This window comes from Hyaena hyaena, unplaced genomic scaffold (genome assembly GCF_003009895.1).
Source record: "Hyaena hyaena isolate Hyena2069 unplaced genomic scaffold, ASM300989v1 scaffold_105, whole genome shotgun sequence".
NCBI classification, from domain to species: Eukaryota; Metazoa; Chordata; class Mammalia; order Carnivora; family Hyaenidae; genus Hyaena; species Hyaena hyaena.
Genome location: NW_024080737.1, coordinates 370,823 through 393,539, shown reverse-complemented (window position 1 = coordinate 393,539; position 22,717 = coordinate 370,823). Strand labels below are relative to the sequence as shown.

The 22,717-nt window shown below is 39.9% G+C and overlaps 1 protein-coding gene across 1 annotated transcript in view; it reads left to right on the top strand.

Moving 5' to 3' along the window:
- The window catches only part of PLCH1 (phospholipase C eta 1), a 206,143-nt gene that overhangs the window by 152,878 nt on the left and 30,548 nt on the right, over positions 1 to 22,717 (top strand). Inside the window, exons 9-12 of the mRNA XM_039236058.1 lie at positions 3,227 to 3,347; positions 8,717 to 8,888; positions 12,850 to 12,957; positions 21,705 to 21,866. Coding sequence (XP_039091989.1) covers positions 3,227 to 3,347; positions 8,717 to 8,888; positions 12,850 to 12,957; positions 21,705 to 21,866 — 563 coding nt within the window. The remainder of the gene's footprint in view (positions 1 to 3,226; positions 3,348 to 8,716; positions 8,889 to 12,849; positions 12,958 to 21,704; positions 21,867 to 22,717) is intronic.

The following is a 22,717-nucleotide window of genomic DNA, read 5'->3' as shown; positions in this document are numbered from 1 at the left end:
GATGGAACACTTTTAAGTTCCATTATGAAAAGCTGTCATCTTAGCTGTTCGTCTAGCCTGCAGAAATAACCACCTCTTTGTCAGAGTGCTTTCAGAGGCACTAATATGTGACATGATTGAAAAATGGGCCACTGGCAATTTTGTGGGCATGGGAGTTGGTTAGAGGGTTTCTACTTTGCGGCATTCTCATTATGGCATTAGCTCTTACAGGAAACTTCCCTGTCATTTGAACTTGGCTATGATTGCCACATGTTAGGATGGTGGAATCATTTGGGAGTGTGGTTTCCTCATTCACCAATAGGTGATGGAATAGATCAAAAGTGTGAACATTATTAGGAGAGCTGTCCTCGACTATGCATATTCGGAGTATGTTATAAATCATAGCAAAAGAGCACTTTCTTTCATGACCAATGTAGTTTCAAGAGCTGTTTTTATGTGTACATGATAATCAAATCAGGCTGACATTGCCTTGTCTACAGTCATTCTTTTTGAAAGGATGTTAGTTCATTTATGAGGAACTGTTATGCCCCTTTCCTCCACAAGGGGGCTAAATCGGTGTATAAATTGTTCAAATTACTTACTTTTGAAACATCTGTTCCTTCTTTCCACATCCATACCCAAAGACAAATTAAAGAGTGTCAAGTACATGTCAAAAGATGGATGGAGCTTCTCTTCTTAGAAAATGTCTTTGATACATTTGACCTCATTTGCAGGCCCAAAGGAATAGTACAACTCTTTATCTTAGTATCCCCAAACTTTTGATCTTTCTCAATAACATCTTTATTCTTAAAATGTGTTTTTTATATTCCTGTGGTATTAACCTTGAAAGTTTTTTTCTCCTCTTTTTCATTTTTTTTCCCTAAGGATAATTTGCAGCCAATGTTTAATTGTAATACAGGTGACTGTATTAGGGAACGGAACTAATAGGGCGTCTCTCTCTCTCACACGTGAGAGAGAGGAAGAAAGATTGATTTTAAGAAATTGGCTTACGTGATCATGGGGATTTCCGAGTCTGAAATCTGCATAACATGCCAGCAGCTTGGAGATTTAGGTAGGGGTTGATGTTACGGTCTTGAGAAGAATTCCTTCTTCAGGAAATGGGAGTCTTTGCTCTTCAGGCCTTTAACTGACTGATGAGGCCTGTCTACCTCATAGAGCATAATCTACTCTACCCAAAATCTATTGATTTAAACGTTAATCACACCTAAGAAATATCTTTACAACAACATCTAGACTGGTGTTTTATCAAATAAGTGGGCACTGTAGCCTAGCAAGGTTGACACATAATGCTTACCATCGAATCACACATTATGGTTATGGTGAACAATTTGAAAGTTTTAGAATAAATGGGCATAGCATCTCCTGACGTAGTTACGAAGCACACATATGAGGAAGGTACTGCTAAAATAAAGAATAGGTGTGGTCATGAAATGTCTGGCCCTAATTAAAAGTCAAGAGTTTTCATTGGCATTCCATTAGCCAAATCCAGCATACAGAATGTTTGACTCATATTGTAATTTAAAAAATGGATTAATTGCCAATAGTTAAAGATTGGGAAAATTCATAGCAGTAAGGTCTAGATTTTTGGCTTCTCTCAGCTCTGGCAACCAGAGCTGCCAGACTGTGCTACAAGGAAGGGCAATCTTATGAGAGCTGGCAGCGTTCTTTGCGGGGCAGCGGGGGAGGTTCCTAGCTTAGCCTTGACTGGGGTTTAGGTAAGAAAAGTGAAAGAGTGCATTTTGGTTGACCTTAAATGAAAGACCGGAAGGATCCTATGTGAGGAAACTTTCCTAATGGAAGAACAAGTCTGTGAGTTCAGGGGTAGGAGAAAATAAGATTGATTTGTCAGACAGAAGCTAGGATATTAATTAAGGCAACAGTGGTTCCTTTAATATTTAAATCTAAAAATCTCTGTGCCTTGAAACAACTGAAGTTTATTTTTTGCTTATGTAAAGTCCAAAATAGGTGTTCCTAACAGGTGAGTCTTTCAAGCAAAGATTTAGAGGTCTAGGCTCTTTCCATCTTGTAGTTGTGCCATCTTTAGCACACGTCTTCTGCAGTCATAGCAGAAGAAGAGAGAGCCTGGATGGCTAAGTAAGAAAAGTTTTCACAGACCAGACTTGGAAGTGGTGTACATAATTTCTGCCCACAGTTCGATGGCCATAACCCACTGCAAGGGAAGGCTGGGCAGCGTAGTCCCACTGTGTGCCAGGGCAAAAATGGATACAAGCTGAGTGAATGGCTAGCTAGTCTCTAACACAAGAGATAAGGACCTTGGGGTTAAGCAGGCAGGGGGTGCTATAGGATATTAATAAAGTCAGCATGCGTCTACTGAGTACAGACCATGTATGTGTTGGATGCTGTGTTATGCACTGAGTAGGCTTTTGAGCAAAGGAACAACATGGCGAAAGCATTGTTTTTGAGAAACTAGTCTGGTGGTAGAGTGTAAAACAAAGAAGATAAACTCTAAGTCAGGGTGAATGGTGAGGAATTGGTTGTCTTTCTCCAGTTGGGAGCCAGTGAGGCTGTCTATACATATAACAATATTGGTATTATCAATAACAATCATAATGACAATGTATCATGCAGTATTTCAGCTTTACTTATACTTAGTCATCACTCAAACTTATGATACAAATGCTACCATGATTTTCTTTTATAGATGAGGGAAGCAAGGCTTTAAATGATTAAATCATTTGCCCATATTCACATAAATCTTGGCAGGGCCAGAGGATTTGAACTTAGGAAGTCAGTGTTGTTTTGTAACTATTGTAGAGTTAATAAAATGAAAATGCAATAGAAACATAATGAGTTTAAGTAAACAATAATGAAAAGCCTTGGTATTGATTTGGGAGGGCTGCCTTTGTAAACTGAAGTGTAAGAAATGAAATTATAGGAACAACCTGTTAAGAAATATCACAATCCTTGGGCAGCTTGATTGGATTTAGATCGATTTCTAATGAGCATTCTTGGTAAATGCTGAGCTGCTTGCGAATGTGACATCTTTGTTAACTCTAAGTACTCAGAAACAAATCACTTACTGTCTTTAATTCCTTATTCTGATAAATGTGTCAGAACGCCCATGTCTTCGTCTGACTTCTTTGTCATGATCATAATATGCATAATCTCAAATAATAAACCTAAAACAATATTTGTCTACTATTTCCAGAAATCGTAGCAAAACCAGAAACTTTGTGTTGTTGATGTGAAGTTCTATTTTTGACAGTTGACTGTTGGGATGGCCCAGATGGAGAGCCAGTAGTACACCACGGTTATACTCTCACTTCAAAAATTCTCTTCAGAGATGTCGTAGAGACCATCAACAGGCACGCCTTTGTGAAGAATGAGTAAGTATGGCGACACCTGGGAGCTAAGCCAGGACACAGAGCACTGGCTGATGTACCATGACTGCAACACCACACCCTCTTCCCTGGAGTCTCCATCTCCCTTCCTGCTACCCTCGTTCTCCCCTTCCTTGCCAACAAAGCACTGTAAGCAAATAATAACTCCATGTTTGTACTTTCTCGTGCTCCACGTATTATGTACTCCACTCTCTCAAGACCTTGCTTCCTCGAAGCATGTTCTTGCAAAGACGGACCTCAAAATTTCTAAAGCGTGTTCATAAAGTTTGGAAATACAGGTTACTATACGTGATAAATAGTTTGTTGATATTATATTACAATACAGTATAATAATAACAGCTAGGTTTTCAGACTTGCTGGATGTTCTATATATACTGAAGTGTCTAGCATCCTTGTGTTACTTGATTCCTCCTTGGCAGTGATTAATGGTGACTTTTTTCCTCAGTACTTGCTTTTTGGGAGCTTCTATTATAACATTCTCCTCTGTGCTGTCATTGCTTCTCTCTCTTGTTTTTTGTTTGTTTGGTTGGTTGGTTGGTCTTTTGGCCTATGGTTTTCTATTCGATTTCCTCATTCCTTTAGTAGTCACTATTTCTTAAGTTGTTGCCATTGCTCTCCTTTTGCATTGTTTAATTATATGTCCAGAACTTTTACCTAAGTTTCAGGGCTATGTAGCAAAAGTCTTAGTAAAAATTAATCTGAGTGTCCCATAGTTACCTCAAAATCAACAAATGTCATTATTTATTCAGATATTTAATGGTACCTACTCTAAGTCAAGCATACTGTAACAGATGCAGAGAGCCACAACACTGCACAAAAAAGATGACTGCTACCTTCATGGAGCTCACATCTCAAACCAAACTCAGCATTTAATTCTGCCAAACCTTCTCTTCCTCTTCTGTTTCCTTTAATATTTTTTTTAATGTTTGTTTATTTTTGAGAGATAGACAGAGTGTGAGCAGGGGAGGGACAGAGAAGGAGGGAGACACAGAAACTGAAGCAGGCTGAGCCTCTGAGCTGTCAGCACAGGGCCCAATGCAGGGCTCCAACCCACAAACCGTGATCTCATGACCTGAGCCAAAGTTGGACGCATAAACGATTGAGCCACCCAGGTGCCTCATCTCTATTTCCTTTTAGTTAGGGGTAGCTCTTACTACCAGTCCATGTCTTTAGCCAAAAACTGAGTCATTCTAAATTCAGCCAATTCTTGCCAATTCTACTTTCTAAATTATTTTTGACTCCATTGCCCTCTCTTCATTTCCCTTTGGGCCATTGTCCCTGTGCGTGCAGTATGTTTCTTTCTGAAACTATAAGCATGATGTAATTCTTACAGTCCTTCAAAACTCCTGTAGTACAAGGTCATGTCTTACATGCCCTTCAAGGTTTAGCCTCTTCTTTCTCTTCCAGGATCTTCTTCCACCATTGCTCCACAGAGATGTAGGATTCTGCCTTTGTCTTTCAGATTCCATGGTGACTCCAGTTCTTTCACATTTTCCTGCATGCTGTTCCCTCTGCCTGGCACACTCTTCCCCATTATTCCACCTGTCTCATTCTTATTCATCCTACAAGGCTGCTTAAACATTGTCCTTCTGGCAAACTTACTGTTACACCATCTGATTTAAATGCTTCTTTCTCTGCTCATAGCACCCTGAGCATATGTTAGACGCTCTATTATATCTATGTAGCACCCTTTTACAATTGCTGGCTTCCTGCCTTCTTTTGAGTCTTTAAGACCAAGAACTCATTGAAAATATGGAGCTCTGTCTTATTCATTCTTTATTGTCTAGCAGATGCCTGCAATATACCATAAAGCTAAGAAATGATTTTTGAATAAAAATAAACAAAATGACCGTTGCATAAAATTAATTTTCTAGAATTTAGTGACCTTTAAGATTTTAATATTTGGTCTTCTTATTTATTAACCATGAGGTTAAAATGCTGTTATAGTGGAAGGCACCTGCTGCATAGCAGGTTTAGTTTACAGTATCTGCTACGTGGAAGAATCCCAACTACTGATTTCTGATGGATCTCTTCTACCCTGATTGCTACTAGATTTAGTGAAGTTGATGAAGTCATTTTGCCATTATTTCCCAAAATGTGAAGTTGGATGTTGAAAAGACATGCCACCTTGGAGGACCCTTTGATAGCTTGACAGTGCTTCAAGTTTGGAAATACTTAGAAAAGCACTTCACATTAAAAGCTGCTATTCTTGTTTAGCACATTTTAAAAGTTCAGTCTTTTTCTTTTCTTTCATAGACCTTGTTTACACCAGGGTTTCTCAACCTTGGCACTACTGACATTTTGGACCAGATAGTCCCTAGTCATGGGGAACCGTCTTGTGTATTGTAAGACGGTTAGCAGTGTCAGTAGTACTCTCTCCCTCCCCCGTATTGTGACCGCCAAAAATGTCTTCAGACATTGACAAATATCTGTTTGGGAAGGGTGCCACACAGTCTCCCCTCTCCCTGTTGAGAAGCACTGCTTCATGTTTAGCTACATTAGACACTAAGGCTTTTAATAAACAGATGGATTGTTTACTTATTTTTAAAAATTTATTTAGTTTGAGAGAGAGAGAAAGAGAGAGAGAGAATCTTAAGCAGGCTTGCGTTGTCTGTGCAGAGCCCAATGCAGGGCTCAAACCCATGAACCGTGAGACCATGACCTGAGCCAAAATCAAGAGTCAGACATTTAACCAACTGTGCCCCAAACAGATTGATAATTTAAAAATTCATTGTTAGAACGCCTTGATGTGTTGCATAGACAATCTCTTGCTCACTTGTTGTTCTTTTTCTCTCTAACATTCTGGAATAAAACCCATGTGCTTACAAGAGCACACAGATTATAGCAAGATAACCCACTCTAGTCACAAAAGGTTCATCTTCTGATATTGCCTTTGGCGTCCAGTTTTACTAATGAGCAAAGAATGTAGTTTCAGGAAGTCATAGCCCCACTGTGGAGCATGTGCTTTTGTCAGACCAGCCCAGAAAGAAATTGTTTTTCTCTACATAGATGTATTAGCCGATTTAAATATTGTCTTAGGTACTCTGGAAAATAGATATTCCCTATTACTTCAGAAGATATGTGATGGAAAAGTAGAAGAAAACCCCAACAAGCTAATTTTGAAATAACTTATTACTCTGAAGCAAAAAAGTGTTAAGAAGAGTAAGATCAGCAGTCAGTCCTTGTTGCCTTTCTGCCTTGGCCACCGACTCCCCAGGCTGTCCTTGTAATCAGTCTACTTAGGTTTCAAATACTCTGTGCAGAACCTGAGGGCTTGTGGGGAGTGAATGTTTGACATTTTTTCCTTTCTGAAAGTAAAGACTAGTATATAATTTTATACAAATGATTTCAAAATGCTTGGCATAGGATGCTATAAATCACAAAACTCCATTATGATATTTTGTTCTCAACAGTGATTTTCAAGCTGGGGGCTGATAATATATTTTTTAGAGTAAATGTCTGCACATAATGACACATTGTGGTCTCTTGTATGTTTATAGGCTTTTTTTTTGAAAATTGAATTTATTTAAGTTTTCATACCGAAGTTTATTTTTTTGAGTATAGTTGACACACAATGTTACATTAATTTCAGGTGTACAACATGGTGATCTGACAAGTTTTTACATTATGCTATGCTGCTGTGCTCACCACAAGCATAGCTACCAGCCGTCACCATACAGCATTATTACAGTATCATGGACGGTGTTCCTTATACTGTGACTTTTATTCCCATGATGTATTCATTTCATAGCTGGGAGTGTGCATCTCCCACTCCCCTTCACTCATGTTGCCCAGCCTCTCATCCCCCTCCTCTCTGGCTATCATCACTTTGTCCTCTGTATTTATAGGCCTGATTCTGCTTCTTGTTTGTTTATTCATTTGTGTTTGTTTCCCCTTAGATTTCATATATGAGTGAAATCATATGGAATTTGTCTTTCTCAGTCTTATTTCACTTAGCATAATACCCTTTAGGTCCATCCATGTTATTGCAGATGGTACAACCTCATCCTTTGTTATGTCTGTGTAATATTCCATTGCATGTATATGTGTGTGTGCACGCGCACATACATACAATGGAATGTTACGCAGGTGGTGTATATATACTACATCTTCCTGATCCATCTATCAGTGGACACTTAGGTTGCTTCCCTATATTGGCTATTGTAAATAATGCTACCATAACATATAGGTGTGTGTGTTTTTAAATTAATGATTAGGGGCTCTTGGGGGGTGAATATCAGCAGTGGAAGTATTAGATCATATGGTATTTCTATTTTTAATTTTTTGAAGAATCTTCATACTGTTTTCCACAGTGGCTGCACCACTTTACATTCCTAGCAACAGCAAGCACCTCTACACCAATATTTGTTATTTCTTGTGTTTTTGATTTTAGCCATTCTGATAGGTGTAAGGTGATATCTTACGTGGTTTTGATGTGCATTTTCCTGATGATGAGTGATGTTGAGCATCTTTTTATGTGTTTGTTGGACATCTTATATCTTTTTTGGAAAAATGTCTATATAGGTCCTTTGCCTATTTTTTAATTGGATTATTTTTGGGGAGGGGTCGGTGTTGAGTTGTATGAGTGCTTTTTATATTTTGGATATTAACCCCTTTTTGGATATATCATTTGCAAATATCTTCTATTTAGTAGGATGTCTTTTTGTTTTGTTTGTTGATGGTTTCTTTCACGTGGAAAAGCTTTTTATTTTGATGTAGTCCCAATTGTTTATTTTTGCTTTATTTCCCTTGCCTTAGGAGACCTAGCTAGAAAAATGTTGATATAGGTGACAGGTAATGGTAGAAAAATTGCTGTCTGTGTTCTCTTTTAGGATTTTTGTGGTCTGAAGTCTCACATTTATATCGTTAATCCATTTTGAGTTTGTTTTTGAGTGTAGTCTAAGAAAGTGGTCCAGTTGCATTCTTTTGTGTGTTGCTGTTCAGTTTTTCTAAGCACTATTTATTGAAGAGACTGTCTTTTCTCCTTTAGATTTTTAATAGATCAGACAAAATTACATTATAGGAGTTTTCTTTATTTAGGGGTATCTCTTAAAATTTTCTCTTTTTTTCTTTTAAAAGAGATATAATGCATATACCTTTTTCAAATTGCAAAACATTAAGTGAAGGCATCCCATGTGGTGGGTATTCTGTTCAGCCATCATGCCTGGCAAAATGTATTTGGCCAGAGGAGTTCCTTTAAAAATGCACTTTTCATCTTTCTCATTTTAGTCATTACTGCTTTCACAGGTACTGTCGTTAGGGTTGTAAGAGCATAGTGAATCTAGAGTGATTTTCAAACACCCCTGTGAGTTGCCTGTACTTGATGCCTTTAGAATATGTTGCTATCCCCTTAGGTTTCCGGTCATACTGTCCATTGAGAATCACTGCAGTGTCCAGCAGCAGAGGAAGATTGCTCAGTACCTGAAAGGAATATTTGGAGACAAACTGGACCTGTCATCTGTAGACACAGGAGACACCAAACAGCTTCCAAGCCCTCAGAGTTTGAAAGGCAAAATCTTAGTGAAGGTAATTACCTCCAGAAATGCAATAAAAGGCATTGATGACCAACTAAGCCTTCCCTCCCTTAAGGACTAAAAACTGGTTTATCAAGAGAATTATAGAGTCAATCCATGAAGGGTCGCCTAAATTTGTGTGTGGTCTTGTTTCAATTTATTAATAGTTATACCTTCAGAAAAACTTGATATTAACTAACCACATATTCTGGGATGTTTTTGTGAAGTGAAACTATCAATACTATAAGCCAAATATTTAATATTCGATTTCATATTTGATCTGTAATAGTTTACACTGGCCAGAAGTATGTGTATTGGAGCAACAGAAGGCTCCTTCTGTCCATAACTGAAAGCATTTCTTTCAGATTCTTCTTTCCCATTTCAAGCTCTAATAACTGTCTGTCAAAAAAAAAAAAAAAAAAGAAAGAAAGAAAAGGAAAAAGAAAAAACGAACAACAGTCTTTACGGTTGATCAGCCTTGGTTATGTAAGTGAGAAGAGCTCACTTCACAGCGGAGCACAGGCACAGACATAATGCCCCACAGGACTCATGTGTGTATGTGAAGGAAGGAGTAGGTGAAGAGAATGACATTTTATGAACAGATTTTCTGAGGGAGGAAATTTACTTCCTGCAATGAATGTTATTAATACAAAGAATAGCCAGAAAAAGAGTTACTTAAAATCTCACAGGCTGACTTTGTGATTTTATTTAATTCCAGTTAATTTTATGTGTTTGGACTAACTCCACCTTGGATAGTTGTATTATTTTGATACCAAAAATCTAAGGAAGAGCAGCAGGGTAGTAATATTCAAATTGGGTCATATTTTACATAATGGAAATGTGTACCCCAAACCCCAAATATCACAAAGGAGGCAAAGGAATGTCAAACAATGTAATTTTCTAGGAATCCTTTAATAAGGTCTCTAACAGAGGTCAGCAAATAGGAAAGATGGGAAATATTCATCTTTGGAATAGGTCAAAATCCATCGTCTATCAGTTAAATGAAAATTATAGACTGAATTCATCAAAGAGGTATGGTCGGGCATTTGTATGTATGAAAGCATTTTGAATAAAAGCTCCAAATAACGTAAGAGATAACATTAAGGTAAATTTTCCTGAAATCTCGCTAAAGCAAACTCTTGTGGTAAAAACTGATTGCTGGGTTAGAAAGCTAAATGTCACCTTAGTAGCCTTGTAAATGTTTCCATGTTTCCTATAGTCTTTAGCAAGCAGTCAGAAGGTTAAACGCAGAGCAAGTCCATTTGATTGAAATACTTCCCTTTTGGACAGTGGAATTTAAGGTAGATATTTGATATGAACCGGGTCTCTTCTGCACAATTCGACTTTGGGTCATTTGTCATAGAATGGGCACCAGGATGCACCAGAAGCAGCCGATCTGGGCACTCAGTGGGAGCAGTGGCAGCAGTGTGGACTGTGAGCATTTTAAGGCATCTAAAGTTCATTTGCTAGTAGCAATGTTCTTCAGACTTTAAGGAGATCTCCTAGATCTATGGACCAATACATTTCCATTTGAAGCAAAAATAAAGGAATGGGTTTTCCTGTGTTCCTTTAGCATCAGAGCAATCTTTGAACCAAAAGGCACCATTTTAGTGGCTACTTAACACTTTAGAGATTGACAAGTTGTTTATTATTGATTATAATATACATACTTTCTAAATATATACATACATACATATATACATACATAAAATACATAGATACACACACACACACACATATACTCACACACATACCCACACACACGTATCTCCTATAAAGTAAACAAAAGTTTGCTTTTGAACAAAAGTACTAACAAACTTAATAATTTTCCATAGATTCTTATTGCTGAAAGAAACTGTAACTATTGGGTCTAAGCTTCTTTTTACAGATGTGAATCACAGAGTCATTACCACTTTCCTTGGGTCGTATAGCTTGGAGCTGAGTGATAGCTATCATTCCAGTCTCTAGTGATATTTCTATGTATCAGGGACCAATTAATCTCATTCTTGATAACTACTGCATGAAATAATATATAGATCAGAAAGAGATCCCCAAAAAACCAGCTGTGCATTCTTTGTACCTACTGGACCACAGCCAAGTTCCTTAAGTCACGTTAAAGTTCTGCCTTAATTTATTCTATAATTTTCCCTAGATGTAACTGTTGATAAGAAGCATCAAGAAACAATGTTTTGTTGCATTACTTTTCTTCCTATCTGCCTGGATAAATTATCCTTTGAGAAACAGAAATGTGGAAGAGTTGGTAAAAAAATATGGCCCTCGTGTCTTTTAATTCAATTTTAATTGGATGGAAAATTGGGGTACCTATGGATGCTCTGAGCAGTCAGCTTTGTCTTTGTTCCCTCACCTGCCTCCACACTTAAATGAAGGGGAAGAAAAGCTTGGTGCGGCTGCCCTACCTGCTCTTCAGTGCTTGCCCATCATGGTCACACTTTTGTTTCCATCTTGTGGTATCAGAACTGTTTATATCATTTAAGGATTGTTACTCCTCACTTGCAGATGTTACTTCTCATATTTGCTAGCTCTGTTCTGCTGAACATGTAAAAAATATGTTGGCTTTGCTGTATTTCAAAGAGGTAATTGCTATCGTTACATTTCAGATCTCTTGTGCACAGATCCATTTTGGCTATCTGTCATTGTACCCAAAAGAAAGTTGACTCTGAATAAGTAGTTGGTGGTGAATAAATGAAGGAGGGGATTAACTTGATGTGTATACATTTCTGAACAGGTCTGGTCACCACTAAGTTGAGTGACTTATCTCTGTTGCTGCTATATTCACATAGCTACTCTATAGTGCCCTCTAAAATAAAGAAAAATAAATTCATTTTATAGAAGTCTTCTATATCAGAAAAGACTTAAATCAATATATGGACATAAATGCTTTAATTGTGAGCTCTTTTGTTATTAGTGATACAGAGGAAGTGAAAAAGTGTTCTGCCATATTTACTTAGAATTATGTGTGTGTATATATCTATGTATCTATATCTATCTCTACAAATGTTTGTGTGAAAAAGAAAGGAGAAGAGTTTAGTTTTCACTTTGCAGATAGCACATACAAATAAGGAGTGTAATATATATCAGTACAAAGGGAAATTAAATCTCACCCTCTCAGTCCTATAAATGACCCTCTATAAGTTGAAGAAAATGTTTAAGTATCCAAACCCCAAGACTTTAGAGTCTTAATATGGATTCGTTTTCATTGTGTAAATGATTTAGTCAGCTTTGAAACTATCACTGTGCTAAGGACCCAAGGTCAACAGCTCTGGGTATCAGGGAAGGTATAGAAAAATGGGGACGGAGAGTTCTCTGAAAACCTGGCTACGGTGGTGGTCCTGTGCATAGAGGAGGTGGGTGAGGAAAACATCCAGCATGCTGAAGAGGACCAATAGTGGTGTGGCAAGTAGGAGAATGAGAAGTTACTGGGGTTTGTGTTTAGAGAAGATCAGCCTGGATAGCAGTCTGGGATGTTTAGAAGTTTATCATTATTTTTGGCTGTGAAGCATAAGAACATCTTTCCATGTCTAAGGAACTCCCCCCATCCCTATGTTGTTGTTGTTGTTTTAAGTTAATTTATTTATTTTGAGAGAGACAGAGACAGTGCGTAAGCAGAGGAGGGGCAGGCAGAGAGGGAAAGAGAATCCCAAGCAGGCTCCACGCTACCAGCTTAGAGCCTGAAGTGGGGCTCAAACCCACAAAACTGTGAAATCATGACCTGAGCTGAAACCAAGAGTTGGATGCTTAACCGATTGAGCCAGCTGGCTGCCTGCCCCCCAACCCCCATCTCTGTATTTTAAGGAATCCCTACCTAGTGGCTGAACATGCTAGATATTTGCTTTTGCGGCCTCTCCAAGCTAAGGTGTCAGCACGTGCTCTAGATGCTACCAAGTGAACCTGCCTCAAACGTCAGACAACCACACTGTTTTCATTTTTAAATTGGGTGTGTTGCTCTATTTCAGGGCAAGAAGTTGCCTTACCACCTCGGGGATGATGCAGAGGAAGGGGAAGTTTCTGACGAAGACAGCGCAGATGAAATTGAAGATGAGTGCAAATTCAAGCTCCATTATGTAAGTTACAGACTTAGTTATAATGTTTACTCTCAGCGTGTTGCAGTAGAAACTACTGCTGCCTTGGAATCCTCACACATATGGTGACTCTGGTGTAAAAGGGATATTTGTTGAACGTTACTTAGTTTTGGGGGAAACACGCTCAGATGCTTATTGAGTCAAGGATTTTTGTGTCTTACAGTTGGAAGGAGGGTTCGTGATTAACCCTTTTGACCTTCTCTCTAGGGACAAATCCTCTCCTATTACAAGTTTGTCAAAACTCAAATTGCTGTTGGAAATGTCACGGTCTTTGCTGAACGAAACTGGCTTTAGCATTATCGCCTCAGCCTCTTGCTGGCAGCCCACTATGCTCCTTGTCACGGGTGGTTTACAGAACCCAATGGCATGTGGTCTGCTCCTCTAGGATTCCCATCCTTGCCCTGAGAAGATTCTTTGGATCAGTGGATTTCCAGGCTCTTCCAGAAATAGGACTCATGGCTAAATCTTTAATTTGCCACATCTAGGATAAAATAGCATAGGGTAGTTTACTGTCTGAATGGTGCTTCAGACTCCTGTCTGAGATCAAGGAACTGCCTTCATAGAAAAAATCATTTATTCAGGTAATCTAAAGGAAATGCAAACCCAGAGGGAATGTATAGCTTAAAGAGATACCCCCTCCCTACCTCCTCATGGGGGGCTAGGATTTCTTGGCCACCTCTCACCTCTACAACTCATATGATTGTCAGGATGACATGACAGGCTGAGAGTAGCCTCCCCCTGCCCCCCCCCCCACATTAGTTTGTTAGAGGGTTTGCAGTTTCGTTTTTATGGATAAGTGGTATTCCTCTAAATATCAGGATTGTTATTCTTACCTTAAAAAAAACAGATAAGTTTTGTACAAAATATTCAAGTTTACAACATTGCCCTGAATTCAGTTATTACATTCTGAAAAACAGTCCATTCTCTTTGAAATAATAGTAATGAATATGGCTTCCTGCAGTTACCAAAGGGAGTCAGATTATTACCAATGGGGCAGGAGTACAATGACAGCCGTTGTCTCAGTAGACACTTTTTTCTTGGCTTTAATGCAATTTAAAAAGGATGAAGTGGGAAAGATTCAGCTTGAACTGAAAGGAAAAATTACTGTCTGTATTACTCTGTTGCCTTTTATAGTTTATATTAGTGCAGCCATATACACCCAACAGGGCTATGGTCATAGAAAATCAATCTAAATAGATTTACATAAGTGAAAATGGTTAATATGTTAAATAGTTTACTTTTTACCTTTTCAGATATTTACTCTTTTTGTAATTCCTCACATGCAATTATGGATAATGTAGCTCTATTTTTTAAGCTTTATTTTAAAAACCAAATTTTGTCTCTGATCTTCATTATCTTTGCATCTTTTCCCCCAAAATCTCTTGATTACCACCTTCAGAGTAGTCTCATTTGAAAGCAGAAAACAGGCTTGACTGAAGTATGTAGTTTGGAAATAAGTGTTTTTAGTGAAAACGAGTGATGGAAACTTAACTATTATCACAGTGTAGTCATTTATTGCTCTGAGTAAAACCCATCTTGTTCTAGTTTCTAAATCCATCCAGTTATATAATTTTTCTTCTACTATCAGTGAGCTCCTAACTTTTTGTGTGAAGTATCTATAATTATAAAGGAGAGTTTGCTGTAGTTTTATGGAAATGAATCAGTAACTTCACCTGTGAAAATACCCAGCTGATTCCTCCCATCTTCAAAGCCTTCTAGTTGGTTTCTAGGAAGCCATACAGGTAGATAGTTTAGAACATGATACTGTAAAGATAGATATGATCTTTTATTTGGATTCTTTGATTCTGGCTTTAGTAAAAGCAAAGAGCAACTAAATTGTGAAGTTTTACAGGTATCTCTTTGCTAGACTCTAGGAGAGAAAATACTTAAAGGAACCAATATTCCAGTGGAAATATATAAGGTTTTTACTCCACTTTTTTAAATCCCTTTTTTCCTATTATTGAGCCCTTCTGAGAAAAGGCAGTGCTGTGTTTAGGAAGCCAAAGTGTAATTCTGTAATCAGTCAGTTTATAGTCTTAATGTCTGCACAGAGTTCAGATGCCTTATTTGAGTGTTGAATGTAAATTGCCCGATCACATTTCTACAAAAGAGGATGTACTGTGAATAGCTGATGTGAAACCAATAATTACCTTAGAGGAATTCTTAACCTCAGTTTTAAGTTAACAGCATGTGATTAGATTTACAAATTATATCTGAATTATTGCAATAAATAAAAACTTTAACTTAGCATTTATGAATACCAGATCACTGACTCTCATGAGACTTATACAAGACCCATTAGTGTGTTCAACACTAATTTTTTTTTGAGCATCGCTTTTTGGAAATGCAGCCATCATGTTGGAGATGTTGGGCACATATCTGTGAACAAAACACACAGAAATCTTTGCCTTCATGAAGTTTACACATTACTGAGGAAGAGGAGCATAAGTAAGAAATAAAACAAATAAGTAACCTATATAAGGTACTAGGTGGTGATAAGTGCTAAAGGGAAGAAAAGGTAGGGAAAAGTATAGAAAGTGCATGTGTGTGTGTGTGCATGCACATATGTCGGCATGCACGTGCAGACATGTGTGTGGCAGTGTGTGTGTGTGTGCATGTATGTGTGTATGTGGGTGTAGGCATGTGCATGTGTCCTATGTGAAGAGTCTATTGAAGTTTTAGATAGGTTGGTGAGGAATGGTCTCAAAGAGAAGATAGCATATGAGCAAACACCTGGAAGTAGTGAAGAGTTAGCTGTGCTGATATCTGGGGAAGAATGTTCCAGGCAGAGGGAACAGCAAATGCAAAGTCCATAAGCAGGACTTGAGGTTCCCCCATATTACCTGGTGTTAGACGCAGAGTGGGAGGCAGGACCTTCACACAGGTCTTCTTATTCTTCCTGGTCTATGGTTACTTCTAACTAAGGGATTCAAACCACACCAACTTTTTTTTTTGCTCGTTCAATAAATCTTTCAGTTATTGAATTAATTGAACCCTTAAAGCTTCTGACTGATATGTTTTGTGGCTTTTGCCACAGACAAAATCCTGATATATTTTGTGGTTTCACCCACAGACAAAATCTGGCATGGTATGTAAGCCCTATGGAAAAGTCAGTGTGTTCAGTGACTCAAGAATCACACAGCTCAAAATACACAGGGGACAGTTTCCTTTCAACCACAGTACATTTATCTAACAGATTTGATTCAATGAGTCCAACTCCCCATTATTCATCTTTACAGGATCCTCTAACGTCAATGTGACTTACTTTCTACCCCTATATTTCAACTTCAATGGTATTTTTCTTGTTCGCTGAGTTATTCACTATCTTTTTTCTTGTGCTCTGTGAATCTATATTCAGCCAGCCTCTTAGGCACAAATATTAGCTGTCTTACACATGAAGCTCAGCCCATAAATACTAAGCCTTCCAGCAAGTTTTAAACGAGCCCTCGTATGGTAACAAGTAACAACTTCTTCACACTCTGTGAAGAACTCAGAACAGTTCCTGGCATGTGATTTGTGCTCAATAAACATTAGATATTGTTCATAATAAGAAAAGCAGTAGCACAGTTATTGCTAATGTAAGTCTTGAGCTTGACCTTGAACAGCGGGTGCTCTAAGAGAGCTAAAGGAGCAGGGAAGAGACAGAGGATAACAGCAAATGCACACACTTGGATGGCTGAGAAGCAGCTGTTCTTCAGCCCAAGACCTTCACATACCAGGCATGGAAAGCTCTGAGGCCCTTACAAAGGGTGACTAATACATTATCCTTCCTGTCTCCAAATTTTAGCCTAGGGACAGGGAAAGAAGCATTTGGGGATGGTGAGATATGCCGTGTTTTGTTTGAAAGTAAAAGTCCTCAGCTTTGACTGCACATTGGAATGACAGGGGGGCTTTCAAAAATTCCAGTGCCCAGGCCCTAGCCCCGAGATTCGCATGTAGTTGGTCTGGGGTGGGGCCTGGGATTTGGGAACACTCCCTGGTGGTTCTGGTGGGCAGCAGAAGTGGAGCACCTCTGTTTGAGAGGGTGCCTCTTTAAAGGGCTTCCCTGCCAACCCAGTTCCTCCCCTTTTGTGCTGTTTCCCAGCCTGGGGTAGTAGCTGTGGTTCTGGCTCTCTACTTTTCCAGTCCTTCAATTTTGCACTGGAGAAAAAACAAGAATGTGTTATTTATTTTTGGTAGATATTCCTAGATCTGATTTACCTTTCAGGAACAGGAATTAGGAACCCTGATTTCTTCTCTGGTGGAAACTACTCCCAACCATCTTAAAGGGCTGCTTCCTGCACCTTCTCCCTCCCCCGACCCCTCCCTCGCAGGGGACTGCAGCATCCTTCCTCTGCCTCTGGCTCAGGGAACAAAAGAGTGAGATGCATGTAGCTTTCAGCTGTGGTCCCTGCTGCAGCTGCACAGTGGCTGACAGGTCGAGGGGTTAAGTGTCTGTCTCAGCTTTCTTTCAGTAGTGCTCCTGGGTTCCGGGACCGAATGATACCACATTAATGAAACCTCAGCCATACGTTTATTTGTTCTCCACGGCTATGAATTTTCTTGTGCTGTACATCACAGAGAAGAGAAAGATCAACAGGTAGTAATATCATTCCTTCAGCAACTCCCAGTGTTTAGAGGATGTTAAGTGAATAATTAGAGCCTTTGTATTAAGTCTTTATTAATTCCAGCACTGGTCAGCCAGGCTTTGTATTTTCAGCTCTGCTTTGCTGACAGTGAAAGTATCTGGGTATAGCGGCCACAGTTCATCTCCTCACTATCTCTGGCTTCTGCAGCCGTGAGCCAGGGAAGGAGGCTGATATTTATTTGGGGCCTTCTGTATAACCTGGGCATGCTAGGTGCTCTTTCAGCATGCAGTGTATGCCTTCACTTTTGGCCCTCCCAACAAATGTGCTCCCTGCCAGGCTCTGGGTCACTTGATCTGATGTGTTGACCTGGAATTCTTTTCCTTCTGAACTTGATAAGTAACACCTACTATTTCCCACAGAGGGATTGTGGCGATATGGTTCCCAGGTGTCCTACAAGAATAACAGCTGTCAAGGGTCATCTGAGTGCCTTAGTTGGTTAAGTGGCAGACTTTTGATTTCAGTTCAGGTCATGATCTCATGGCTCATGGGATTGAGCCCCGAGTTGGGCTCTGCACTGATAGCACAGATCCTCTCCCTTTCTCTCTCTCTACCTGTCCCCTGCTTGCACACATGCTTTCTCTCTCTCAAAATAAAAAAACTAAAAAAAAAAAAAAAAAAAAAATAATGGTTGTCAAAGTATAAGCCTGCTCATGATTAATTGAACTCAAGAATTTATCTTTTTCTGTAACAGTATGAGAGGGATGGCTGCAGCATTATATGGTGAAATAGACACAGAATTTTGAATTGGAAGTCTTAGGTTCATGTCCCAATTCAGCCTTTTCCTAGGCATGTTTTTGGACAAGTTTTGAATCTTTCTGCCTCTATCTCATGAGTAAAATTTGGCTAACCCTAGTGCTACCTTAAAGGGTGCCAGGCAGCTCAGATAAAGAATCAGTATGTGACTGCATTTTGTGAATCTTAGCACCATATACAGTCTCAGCTGCTTTTGCTATATTCCCTTGTGCTTTTTTCCATGTTCATGTGGTCACTTGTTCTTATTGCTACCGTTGGTTTTCTCTGCACTTTTACCAATGTTGGAGTGCAGTTACTCTACTCTCTGCAACATCATCAATTCTTATTCATCGTAGGAGGCTCACAACATGTTCAAGTCATATACCCTGATACCTAAGACCTTATTTGGAAAAGAGTCTTTGTAGATGTTGTTAATTTAGGGCTGTGGAGATGAGGTCATCCTGGAATAACCAAGTGGGCCTTAAAAATTCAATGATGAGTGTCCTCATAAGAAGAGGAGAAGACACAGCAGAAGCAGGGGACACACAGAAGAAGGCCATGTGAAGAAAAGAGGTTACTTGAGTTATGCTGATAAGGCAAAGAATGCCATGAGCCACCAGAAGTTGGAAAAAGCAAGGGAGGATCAGCTCTGCTGATGCCTCGATTTTACACTTCTGTCTCTTTTTTTAATTTTTAATTTTATTTTAGAGAGAGCATGGCAGGGCAGGGGAGAGGGGCAGAGGGAGGGAAAGTGACAGAGAGAGAGAGAGAGAGAGAGAGAGAGAGAGAATCCCAAGTAGGCTCCATGCGTGGTGCAGAGCCCAGCAGTGGGACTCAATCTCACAACCATGAGGTCATGACCTGAGCTGAAATCAAGAGCCACCTGGGTACCCCCAAATTTCTGTTGTTTTAAGCTATGAGATTTGTAGTAACTCATTACAGCAGCCACAGAAAACAACTGTACTCATCATTTAAGCGTTGACTCCAATTTCTTCTACTCTTGGAAGTCTTTCCCGCCCTCCCAAGGCTGGTTGAGGTGTCCCTCCTCTCTATGCCCATGACACTCCTGACTACTACCATTTGTACCTGCTTGTGTAGTTCTCCATTCATGTGTTTGTCTTGTCCATGGCACCAAGGGTTCTGAGACAGCAGAGTTGTGCCTTAGTAATGTTTCTCACCTCGCATGTAATGGCCTGATGGGTTTGTTCTATGCAACATGAATTTTGCTCTCAAAACCTCATCTTTGTTAAATCCCTCCCCAGCATATTGGCCTAGGCTCCTAGTACTGGTAGGAGGAACCAGTGTGTCTGGCTTTTCCTCTGTAGGCCCTGGTCCTTTTTCTGCTCATGCTGCCAGGTTAGTAGTATTGCTAAAGTGCTACTCAGACACGTACCTACCTGGAGACTCTCAGCAACTCCACCCTTCTTGCATCCAAGTGCCTCTACTATCTGGCCCCAACGTACATTTCTAGCTTTATCCGCTAGTACCCTCTTCCACGAACTTGTGTTCTAGGAGGACTAATTTGCCCCTGTGTATACAGAGCACACATCACTAAGATCAGAAGCCTCTGACGTGAAGCCTCTGGAGGATGGGAACGCTCCCCTCTTCCTCACTGTTGCAGAGCCCCAGACATGTCCAGTTCTTCTTGGATGACTTCTTGGTCACTGGGGGAGGGATGCCATGCTCCTTCTCAGAACTGCTGTCGTACCGGGAGCCTGTGCTTTCATAGGCATCTGTAGCATCTCCTTAGGCACAGGCAGCATGCAGAGCAGCTCTTTCCCATCTTTGCATCTCTCCTTCAGGCCCCAAGGGCCTCCAGTGAAGTAGAGTGCCTTGTTAACTAGATCTATTAAAGACATTTGTGCATGTGATTTTAATACAGGGAAAGTCAGCAACCTACTGTGGTGTAGGCTTACTTTTCCAAATTTCCCTTAGGACATTTATATTGCTTCTCTCTTATAAGATTTTGTGAAAGTGGAAGGCATTACCAGAAAACTGCCTGGTTCTGCAGGGTTTAAATATAATGACCTCTTAGTAACAAATGTGCAAGGAGGACCACTCTTCCTTCCCTGTGGCTGGGGCTGGCCTCCAGAGGTGACTGAAGAATTAAGGACGATTGCTGGGTCTAGAGAGAGGTGAAAGGAGCTGAACAGCCCAGGGCCCCTGGTGTCAGGCAGAGCAAGGGGGCCAAAAAGCCACACTAAGGAAGACTTCAAGGAAATTATGTCCCTTGTTCACCTAAAATTTGCCTAAGTTGTCATCTGGATGTGAATATAGCTTGATTATCCAAAACATTTCTGATCTTAAGGTAATTATAATGATGAATCATAGCACAGGTCAGTAGTGAGTTCCCTTTCATTACACATTGGAATCAGAGATACCAAAGAAATTTTTATCTCAGAATATTTTTTGATTCCAGAGATTTCCATAGCATTCTTTCTCCTTCAGTGAAGGAAGGGATTTTTTAAAAATAGCATATTTTGGACATCTGGGTGGCTGTGTTGGTTTAGCATCCAACTTCAGCTCAGATCATGATCTCATAGTTTGTGAGTTTGAGCCCCATATCTGGCTCTCTGCTGTCTGAGGCACAGAGCCTGCTTCGGATCCTCTGTCCTCTTCTCTCTCTGCCCCTCCCCCTCTCATGCTTGCTCTCTCTCTTCTCTTTCTCTCTCTCAAAAATAAATAAACATTTAAGAAAAAGAGAAAGAGAATGCAATGTAGAGGTACTTGGGTGGCTCAGTGGTTTAGCATCTGATTCTTGGTTTTGGCTCAGGTCATCATGATCCCAGGGTCGTGAGATTAAGCCCCACATTGGGCTCCACATTGAGTGTCGAGCTTGCTTGAGATTCTCTCTCTTTCCTCTCCACACCTTCCCACCACTTTCCCATGAGAAAAAGGGGGAGGGAGGGAAAGAGAGACAGAGGGAGGGAAGGAAGAGGAAGGAAGAAAGGAAGGAAGGAAGGAAGGAAAGAAAAAGAAAGAAAGGCATAGAGAGCGAGAGAGTAAGCAAGCAATGGTGCATGGTGGGAAGCATTTAGGAAATCTGTGTTTGAATTCTGCCTCAGCTACTTGCTAGCTTTGTAACCTTGAGCAATTTAATTTCTCTAAACATCAGATTCCGTATCTCTGAAACGAAAATGGTAAGATTCTTGGGGGTTGAGTCTAGTCATAATAATCATTATTTTGGGGGGTCAGCATGTGTGTGTGTTTGTGGGGGGAAGAACCAATATAGTATAATGTGCTTAACTTCTTACAGGTAATTGAAAGATAATCAAATTATAGAAGCAGTGGTGGCTTGAACAAAGGGTGTGTTCTAACTGATTCTGTGTTTCTTAAGGGAAATAATTTCCATTGCTTAATTCTTTGCAGAATAATGGGACCACTGAGCATCAGGTGGAGTCTTTCATAAGGAAAAAACTGGAGTCACTGTTAAAAGAATCTCAAATTCGAGACAAAGAAGATCCTGATAGTTTCACAGTGAGGGCACTATTGAAGGCCACACACGAAGGCTTAAATGCACATCTGAAACAGGTACACAGTTCTCTCTTGGACTTGTCCTTTAACAGGAAAAAGAATAGACCTCATACTCTGTTTCTAATCATTTGTCATTCGTGAAATGCTTCTCCAGTTTCTTCCATTTCTATCCTCATATTACTTGAGAAATGAAAATCTCCTATTGCAAAACGATGGGAGAAATTGTTAAAAGTGGATGGGCAGGGGTGGAAATAACTCAAATACTGCTTCATTGGGACCCTCAGAGCAAAGTGCTGTGGCCCTGGACGCATCTTCCCCATGCCTGCTCAGGTGAGGGAAGACCTCGAGCCTACCACATGCTTTACCCTCCGCCTCTCCTGTCAGTCATCCCCTGTGCTGCGTTGATCGCACCTCCTTGAGGGTGTCTTCCCTTGTCCATGGCTGGGTCCTGATCTAGGCCAATGTCAACTGTCACCTAGACCTTTCTTGCCATCCTTCAATCCTAATCTTCACTCTGAAATTAGCATGATGTTTTAAAAATGTAAATCTGATCATGTCACTCTACTATTTAAAGTTCTTCAGTGGTTTCCCATTATGATTGAGATAAATTACAAACTCTTTAACCAGGCTTTCAAGGTGTCATTTAATCCTTATCTACGTCTCATGTCTTCTCATTTTCCATGTCACACTGCTTCCCACCATTGTCCCACCAACCACAACTGTCTGTATGCCATGGTCTTCCTCACATTGTTCCCTCACACTCTGTTCCCGGAACACTCCATTCCTACATCTACTCTTGCTAACTCCTACTTAGTCTTTTAAATTCCAGCTTCAGTGTGATGCCCCAAATGAGTCCTGCCTTGACCTGGGATTAGGTTAGTTTTCCCCTTTATATTTTCCAGGGTAGC